The 9,343-nt window shown below is 55.6% G+C and overlaps 1 protein-coding gene across 1 annotated transcript; it reads right to left on the bottom strand.

The window, feature by feature from the left end:
- Positions 1–1,568: 1,568 nt before the first annotated feature.
- On the bottom strand, positions 1,569–7,695 carry FGF19 (fibroblast growth factor 19). The gene is made up of 3 exons (XM_003278023.4): positions 7,002–7,695; positions 6,617–6,720; positions 1,569–2,914 (listed from the first exon to the last, which is right to left on the bottom strand). The coding sequence occupies exons 1-3, from the start codon at positions 7,231–7,233 to the stop codon at positions 2,600–2,602; spliced, it is 651 nt and encodes a 216-aa protein (XP_003278071.1). The 5' UTR covers positions 7,234–7,695; the 3' UTR covers positions 1,569–2,599.
- Between the last annotated feature and the right edge of the window lie 1,648 nt (positions 7,696–9,343).

The following is a 9,343-nucleotide window of genomic DNA, read 5'->3' on the forward strand; positions in this document are numbered from 1 at the left end:
GTACAGCCAAATTTGAGAACCAGTGGACATAATAGCTCAGGACAGATGGTTCTATCCTTGGTGAGGGTTGCTGTGGATAGGCAGCCAGCTCTGTGCTAGGAATCCCGCAGACATCATTTCAGTGGAATTCTGTATAGCCCTACCATGCAGACCCTGTTAACCTCACGTCCGCAGAAGGATGCAGGCTCAGAGAAGTGATCTGACTTATTCAAGGTCACACAGCAATCAAAGGGCCCTGCCCACAGCTCCTGAGCTGCCTCCAGGCTGTGTGGCTCCAGGAGAGTGCCTTTCCTGTCTGGCCTCTGCCACAGGTAGAGAAGGCTGTGTCCCCAAGCATCATCCAGCCCTGCCTGCCAGCTCTCTAATCAGCGTGGTTACATGACAAGGACACCAGAGAGTGAGAGGGGCATCTTGATTGGCAGATGGAGACAGGGAACAGCCCAGGGGTTAACTCTGGATGTCTTGGGCGTGTCATCAGTGAGAATGACAAGTGGAGGTCCCTTTTACTGGAGAGAGGGGAGGCTTCACCTGAAATAGCCTTCGTAGACTTGAACAACGACATTACCCCCTCGCTGCCAATGTAAGCACCTGGGAACTACTGCCCTGAGCGACCCAACCCTCCTCCCCGACTCCCTCCACCATCCCTAATCCCTGGCAAACGCTCACTTGGAATCATGTTTCATGCACACGTTGGTGTCTGGTTGCACCTGCTCCTCCTTGCACTCAGGATGTGGACCCACATCTGGTCACCCTGACTGCTAATTCTTGCCTTCCCAGCCTGCCTCGCAGCTGGGGCTGGCCTGGTCCTGTAATGCAAAGCTGGTTCATAGGATGTAGCTGGAATTTGCTGAAAGGTTCTAAGGAAGTTTTGGCTTTCTTGATGAGAGAGGCCCAGCCCGAAATGATTCCCTCTTCCTGAGTACAGGGCGCTCAGCTGAAGCCACAGCAGCCCTGGTGAGACGAGGCCCCAGCAGGACAGGGACACCAAAGAAATCACAGAGGGCACAGCCCAGGCGTTGCTGGGCCATTGGGTCCCTCTGGACAAAAAGAAATCCTATTTGCTCAGGTCAGTGGTCCTCCGTTAAGGGTGATTTTGCCCCCTAAGAACAACAACTTCCACATGCAACAACTTCTGGAGGTATTTTGGTTGTCACAACTTGGGGGTTTCTACAGGCATCTAGTTGGGGGGGGGCTGCTAAACGCAGGAACATCTTCCCCCAAGGAGGAGTGCTGAGGGCGAGAGGCCCTGACTTAGGCCACTGTTCCTTGGTGTTTCTGTTTCCTGCAGCCAAAAACACTCCTGGCAGAGAGGCTGCCCTAACCACTGAGATTGCTAGAGAGAAGGTGGTCTGAGGAAGCCAAGCCCCTAGGCACAAGGAAAGGGCAGGACAGCAGGGCCCAAACCAGCCTCCACCACTAGAGCTGGCTGGCCCAAACCCGCTAACTTCCCACCCGAGCTTTTGGTGTCCAGGGAGGCACACCGAGGGTTTCCTCCTGTGGACGGTGCTGCCCCCCACCAGCCCCTTCCCCACCCTCCCTAACATTCTAGGTGGATAACAGAATGCAACTTTTGATACAAACAAACTCCGTTTTAATGTACAAAACAAACCTCACTTACATACATAAATATAATTTGGGGGCATAAATAATGTAAGAAAATAAGAGATGTACATATCAAAATAAATTACTCATAAATATCATGTTGGAAAACCAAGTGCTGGGGAAAGGGTTCTAAGTCTTCCCCCGCTGCTTCCACACCGCAAGTTATTGACAAGACTTGGGGTCTTCAAATCTTTTCTTTTCTTGATTTTTGAATGACAAGTGCAGGTTGACATAAGGTGGGGGGTCTGGGAGACCCCAATCCATGGGGAGGCATGTGAGGTGGGCAAAGGGCTGGTGGGCTGGGGGATGGAAGCAGGTGACACCGGGGACAGCAAGTTATTCTCAGGACAGCATCCATGGCAGAACTGGCCTCAGGGGGAATTCTCAAGTTGTCCCAGGGCTGGAGTGGGGCTCCAGGCTTCCCCTACTCCTGAAGCCTGGTGGGCCATGCCTGCTCCAGTCAGTTCTGGCCTGGAGGGGTTTGGGAAGGGCAAACGGTCCCTGGAAGTAGAGATATAGATCAATTCCCACATGGGGTTGAGTGAAATTTACCTGCTGTTTTACAGAGTGGATCACCTGTTCCTGAAATTAAAACCACTGCCTGTCTTCTGGCTGCTCCTGGGGAAGTGATGAGAAAAAATTAGAGAATTTCAGTTTGACATAAGAATTTTTCCAAAGGAAATGAGTTCCCCATCGATGGAGGTATTCAAGCAGGACTGAGACAGCACAGCAGCTTGTCCAGCAACCTCGAGGGAACAGAATGGGGGCCCGGGCAGCAGCTGGGAAAGCTAGAGGCTTACAATGTTATGATCAGACAAGTCTATTGGCTAGAAACTGGCACTGCCAATGGAAAACTCTGTATATGTACAACTTCTAGATGTTTCTTCCTAAAGCTAAACAGAACGTGGACTCAGGACTGTTCTTGTAGAAGCACGGCCCCCACTCTGCAGGGACCACAGCCCCTGGCAGCAGTGAAGAGGCCCCGGCACGGCCTCAGTTATTTCTCAAAGCTGGGACTCCTCACGGCCTCCAGTCCGGTGACAAGCCCAAATGGGTCCATGCTGTCGGTCTCCAGGGGCGAAGAGAACATGTCAGATTCCAAGTGGCCCCTGAGGTCCTCAGGCTCCTCTGGGACCATGGGCAGCATGGGCAGGAAATGAGAGAGTGGAAGAAAGCCTCTGTTCTTATACAGCTGCCGCTGTTTGGCACTGCTCAGGGAGACGGGGAGGCGGTGCTTCTCGGATCGGTACACATTGTAGCCATCTGGGCGGATCTCCTCCTCGAAAGCACAGTCTTCCTCCGAATACTGAAGCTGCAGAGAAAACAGGCAGCTCTGAGCAATCCACAGTGGACGGGGAACACGGGTACACACGGACATTTGTGCTACAGACTGTCCCTGGTGGCCACCAGCAGTGGCCTTCCACATGAGCATCACTTGCACGTTTTAAACATACTTCCTGATGTACACACTGTATATGTAAGTATATATAAAAATACCTTTATATATATAGGTATATATAATATATAATGCACTTTAAGGCCAGGCACAGTAGCTCACGCTTGCAGTCCCAGCACTTTGGGAGGCCCAGAGCAGATGGATCACTTAAACTCAGGAGTTTGAGAGCAGCCTGGGCAACATGGTAAAATTCCATCTTGACAAGAAGTACAAACATTAGCAGGGCATGGAGGTGGGCGCCTGTAGGCCCAGCTATTGGGGAGGCTGAGAGGTGGGAGGATGGGTTGAGGCTGGGGGGGTCAAGGCTGCAGTGAGCAATGATCATGCCACTGCACTCTAGTCTGGGTGACAGAGCAAGACCCTGTCTCAAAAAAAAAAAAAAACCACAACTATATATATACACAGAGAACACACACACATATATAAATGTACTGTAAGTGTAAGTATATATAATATGTACATTATGTTATATATAACCCATTAGTAAATTAAATATACATTTATATACCTTTATAAATTATTTATAATCTTTATATAGATATACATGTACACAGACAAAACTGAGGTTTATTATTTCATATATGTATATTTTATGTATATACTTAATACTACATATACACTCTATATAGACCCAAATAATTTCCACTAAATTACCTCACTTTTTCGAGAGCCTTGTCCTGAGCAATAACATCCATCAACCCACAGGAATGCCACCCGTGTTTCCCTCACCCTTTACATTACATACATAACTCCTGGCATTTAAAAAGTTCCTGGGTATTTCACTGGCACTTTGGGAAACACTGATAAACCGGGTTATCATCTTAGGATAGGTCTTTTAAATAAATTGCATGTAATCCGATCTGGGTCCCAGATGAAAGCATCTGTTCCCCACCTATCTCAGAAATCACTGTGTGCCTTTATCATTCTAAGGCCTTCTGGTCTGCAGCAGTTCTGAGAACCATCAGCCCCGCTGTCTCCTCCATTCAGTCACCAAGGGCCTTCCAGGCAGGCTGCCAGGAGCCAGATCTCAGCAGCCCCTCCCCCAGGCCAGGCCAGGCCAGGCCAGGCCAGGCCGGCGCCCAGCTGGTGGCCGGAAATGTGTGCTGAGGGAAGCCAGTCCCTCGTCTTAGAACATTCATAGTCCACGGGGTTGAGAGGTGCCAGTGGGCAAGTGCCATCCCACATCGGTGTCATTACCCCTTGGCGACCCAGGACAGGCGCAGCCGGGAGCCGGAAGGGCTGGGCAATAAATACACTGCAGGACTGCCTCAGTCAGGTTCCTGCCTAAGTCTGCAAAGGTCACTGAACTGCAGGTGGGTGAGGATGTGCCTGTGCCAATAAGCTCCTGATAAGAGGCTCATTGCAGCAACCCAGGCTCCTGCCAAGACCACGGATGGCTGGGACAAAGCACCGGACAGCAAGCATGATTTCTCCCAAACTCCCCAAAATGCCAAATGATAAATAAACAAGGAACACAAAACAGAATGATTGGAGGACCTTCTTCTATTTACTCAGCTTGTCCTTTGGGAGAAATTAGTATCACTTTCTCCATACAGAAAACGAAATGACTTCAAGTTTCTAGAAGAATGTGGCATTTTTATTTAAGAAAGAAAGAGGCCAGGCGAGGTGGCTCACGCCTGTAATCCCAGCACTTTGGGAGGCCGAGGCAGGCAGATCGTGAGGTCAGGAGTTCGAGACCAGCCTGGCCAGGATGGTGAAACCCCATCTCTACTAAAAATACAAAAAAACCAGCCGGGCATGGTGGCACGGTGCTTGTAGTCCCAGCTACTTGGGATGCTGAGGCAGGAGAATTGCTTGAACTCCACAGGTGGAGGTTGCAGTGAGCCGAGATCATACCACTGCACTCCAGCCTGGGCAACAGAGCAAGCAAGACTCCGTCTCAAAAAAAAAAAAAGAAAGAAAGAAAGAAAGAAAAAGATCCTCAATCTGTGTTAGACCATGCACAGGGGATCAAGAGGCACAAAGCGGGCTGGGCGCGGTGGCTCACACCTGTAATCCCAAAGCACTTCGGGAAGCCGAGACGGGCGGATCACTTGAGGTCGGGAGTTCAAGACCAGCCTGGCCAACATGGTGAAACCCCATCTCTACCCAAAATACAAAAGTTAGCTGGCCTGGCCATGGTGGTGGGCACCTGTAATCCCAGCCCCATGGGAGGCTGAGGTAGCAGAAACGCTTGAACCTGGGAGGCACAGGTTGCAGGGAGCCGAGATCGGACCACTGCATTCCAGCCTGGGCGACAGAGCAAGACTCTGCCAAAAAAAAAAAAAAAAAAAAGGCACAAAGGGATTTCAGGTGACCCAACCCCCAATTTGGGCAGAATGGAGGGTTAGGTGGACGTTGCCTGCTGGCCTCCCATCATTAGGAACCCCCCGCTCCCCGCCATAGTAAATGTCAAAATTAAAGTTGCAAGGGTGGGTTTGGAGCGGCTCTGGGTGGGAGTCAGCGTCCAGCCTGCCGACTACCCCCTTTCCCTGCAGTCCTCTCACGCAGGACTCCGCCATAAAACCTGAAACAGGCGCTCTGAGTACACGGAGCACGGCAGAGGCACCGTGCAATTTTGAGATTCTAAAATGCTTTGTCCCGCTGTTCACAAAGGAGCTGGTTGGGCCGGAGGCGGCCCCGCCTCTTCATCCTTTCTGGGGTGGGGGCCCCGGGAAGGCGCGGCCACCCCCGCCCTGGCCCCTGCTCCGCCAGGGAGTCCAGGGCTGCGTGTGAGGCCTGCGCGGGCCGAGACCTCACACAGCCTCCTCTGCGCGCGGGGCCGCGGGAGGGGCGCGGGTTCGTTCCTTTGAACTCCCAGCCTTTGTTCCCGGCCACTAGAGCCCCAGAGCTCGTACACTTCCGGCCCCGGGACCTCTGCGGTTACCTGGGCCTTCCCAGCCAGCCCCCACCCCCTGCCCCCACCAGAAAGCGTTTACAGGACAGGTGAGGCCCGCAGGAGGAAAAGCACTCCCCCGGCGCAACATGACTCCAGCGCATCTGCGTCTAAGCCACACCATGCTCCTGGTAGATTAAAAATTAATTCTAAAAAAAACTCGCCTATCCCAAATGCACTGTTTTCTGCCTTGCTTGACAATTGATTTGTTTTTAAAGGAAAGTTATGGGGTAGACCCTCTTTTTTCTTTCCTATTCTTTTTTTCTTCTTTTATACTGGAGGGAGGGAAACGGAGGCGAGGACCACACACGCGCAGGCAGAGGCTGAAAAGGCCCGAGGTGGGTTTTCCTGTTTCATATCAAAGGAGGCCGAATAATGGGTTTCCTCGGTCCGGCTGGGCCGGCCTTTGACTCAATTAGAAATGCAAAGGCAGCTTTTGCCTATTCTCTGGCTACTGGCTGAGACCCTAAATTTCCGCAGAAAATCGTCGGCATGCACTTAATCGGTCTTTGCAGTCTTTCCCTCGAAGTTGCACGCGGGTCTGGGAGGAGGAGGCGAGGAAACCCTAGATTCGAACCAGCGCCTTTCTCTCCTTCAGGCTTCCGCCGGCGGACAGGCGCCGGTCCCCCGCCCCGGCGCATCCGCCCCGTGGGGACACTTACCAGCCCCTGCATCTTGCCGTCGGCGCCCATGCAGAGGTACCGCACGCTGTGCACGCCCTTTATGGCCACGGTCCGCAGAGCGACTGCCTTGATCTCCAGCAAACCTGGGCGCAGGGGAAGCGAGAAGCTGCAGCCGGGACCCGCGGGGCCCGCACCACGTGGGTGCGGTCGGTCCACGAGCCTGTGCCTCTCCCTAGCGTCCCGCGCTGTTTGGGGACTAAGGGAGGGATCCTATCGTCCAGGTGCCAAAACCTGGGGTTCCCAGGAGTTGAGGGGTCCGCAGGAGCCTAAGGGTGGCAAAGGAAGGAAGGGCGCTGGGGTGGGGTGCGCGCGGCGGGGTGGGGTGCGCGCGGCGGGGCGGGCGGGGGTCCTGGCGGGCACTCACTGTGCGCGCTCTGGCCCCGCGCGCAGTCCACGACGCCGTCGGCACGGATGCGCAGGAAGCAGCTGGAGAGCCCGTGGGGGCCGGAGGTGTACAGGTGCCGCAGACGGATGGGGTCGCCCCAGCCGTAGTGCACGTGGGGCCCCGCGTCCGAAAAGGCGAGGGGGCGCCCGGCCACTGCCAGCCAGAGGCCGGCCAGGATCCAGGCGTGGACCACCACACACTCGCTCCGCATGGCACCTCCCTGGGGCTCTCGGCGCAGCTCCGGCGATAGGGGTGCGGGAGGCTGGGCGGCGACCGGGATGCGCTGCGGGGCTGTGAGTGCCGGGTTGGGATGGTCGAGGCCCTAGATCCTGGACGCAGCGCTCCTGCTCTGACGGCGCGGCGGCTCCGGGTCGGCAGCCTTATATAGTAGCGCCTTACGGGCCCCGCGGGTAGGTGCCCAAGACACCCGAGCATTTCTTATCGGGATTGCATCAAGCCTCCGCCCCCCGCACACACCCACTCACACCCCGCCTCCGGCCCCAGCCCCAGCCCCCTCCCCGGGCCCGGGCAGGCAGGCGGCGGCTTCTTGTCCCAGCCGTGGTGACCCCGCCCAGGCCGTTCGGATCTGCGGGAGGAGGAGGCCTCGCTTAGCGGCCGGGTTTCGGGGAACTCCTCCCCACCGCGAAGCGGCCCCGAGGTTCTTGGCTGGGAGAGTTTGATTTTGTAAAGCAATCGACAACTGGGGCCCTTCCCCCAGGCCTCAGGCTCCCAGTGGATGCGCTCGGCGTGGGGCACTAGCGGGGGCGGGGTCACGAACCCCGGGGCCAGAGGTTGGGGGGCACCGAGTTTTGCCTTCTTCACCCTCTGTCGGGAAAAGCCTCACCTCGGCCTTAGGGCCCCTCCCCTTAAAAGCCCACTCGCACTCCCTCCCCCGACTTTCCCAGCCCCGCACATCTGACGTCAAAGCCGTCCAGTAGAATTTCCCCCCGCAGTTCCGACAGTCTCAGGTTCTCCCAGCTTCATCTTCTTGCAATTCCTTCCCCGCCCCTTTTATCCGGGTAAACTGCGCCCCGACTGGGGGCCGGGCGCGCTCTTGGCCGGTGGGGAAACAATGGAAGCCGCTCGGACTGTAGGTGGCGCCGCAGCCTCGGCGTCGGCCTGGGCTTTGCGCTCCTGGCCCCGCGCCCCTGCCTGCTCCGCGCTCGGCCCGGCCCCGCGGCTGTGCCCGAGATGCAACCTGAAAGGGGGCACTGGGAAGGAGGCTCTCGGGCAGGGTGGGCGGGCCAGCTGCGGGATTGGTGAACCCCAGCTTCTCGGCTGGAGGGTGGTGGAGGCAGGGGCGCAGGGAGGGAGGCCTGGGCCTCCGTTTCCCGGTTTTTGATTTGTCTTGTGTCGGGGGTCTGGTTCTTGAGTCCCCGAGTCCCTGCGCACGGGGTCAGGGGGAACAGCATGGTCGGGGAGGTCAAGAGCGCCTCACCTGGTGGGGAGGGGTCGGGAAGGGGCCGAGGAACGGTGATGGGCGCCCCTGGCGTCCGAGCAGGTGCTAGGTGAGGAAAGAAATGGGGGCTGCTCCGTGAAGCAGTTGCTGCAAATAAAGAAAAGGACATCCAGAGAATACCCTGGCGGGGAATAAAGGGGTCCTCCTAGGGGGCTTTGGTTGAACTCTAATTATTTCTTGTTATTCTTACAAACCCCCAGCTCCTGGATGTGGAGCCCCAGGAGGCTGGTTTTGGGGGCAGAGCCCTCCTGGCCCAGCGCAAAGGCGATGGGGAGGGCAAACGGGAGAGACAGCGAGAGAAATGCCAGGCCTAATGAATTTCAATGAGCAGAGGCCACATTCATTCCCCAGTCAGTGACTGGCGTTAATGACTGAGGGCGCAGCAAATGTCACCAGGAAAGTCTTTACAAAAAGACATCATCCCGAAGGCTTTCTAGACCAGGGACCCCCACGCTGTGTGTCTTGGTTCAGAAAGCCGTGGCTTCTGTTAAATCTAATTACTTCCCCCCTGTGGCTTTAAATCGACGGCGGCTCCTATTAAACTTAATTACCCTCCCCTGCAGCTTTCGTTTTAAAGATCCGTGGTAAATGCGTGATAAATGCTCTTGAGGGCAATGGCAGAGGCTGCACTGGGGGACACGACCCAAACCGGGTGGGGGCGATGGCAGCCTCTGGTTCCACCCCTACTCCTCTGTAGCCCCTTCCAGGGACATGGGGAAGAGAGTGGCTGATGCGATCAGGGAGCGTGGGGAAATGAGGAAGGCGGCTGCTGTCCCCCAGCCCCTGTTCTGAGCACTTCATGGAGGTTCTCAGCTCAAATCTCCACAAGAACCCCCATGGTATTCTATTCCTTCCTCCCCCA

Source organism: Nomascus leucogenys, chromosome 4 (assembly GCF_006542625.1).
Source record: "Nomascus leucogenys isolate Asia chromosome 4, Asia_NLE_v1, whole genome shotgun sequence".
NCBI lineage: Eukaryota > Metazoa > Chordata > Mammalia > Primates > Hylobatidae > Nomascus > Nomascus leucogenys.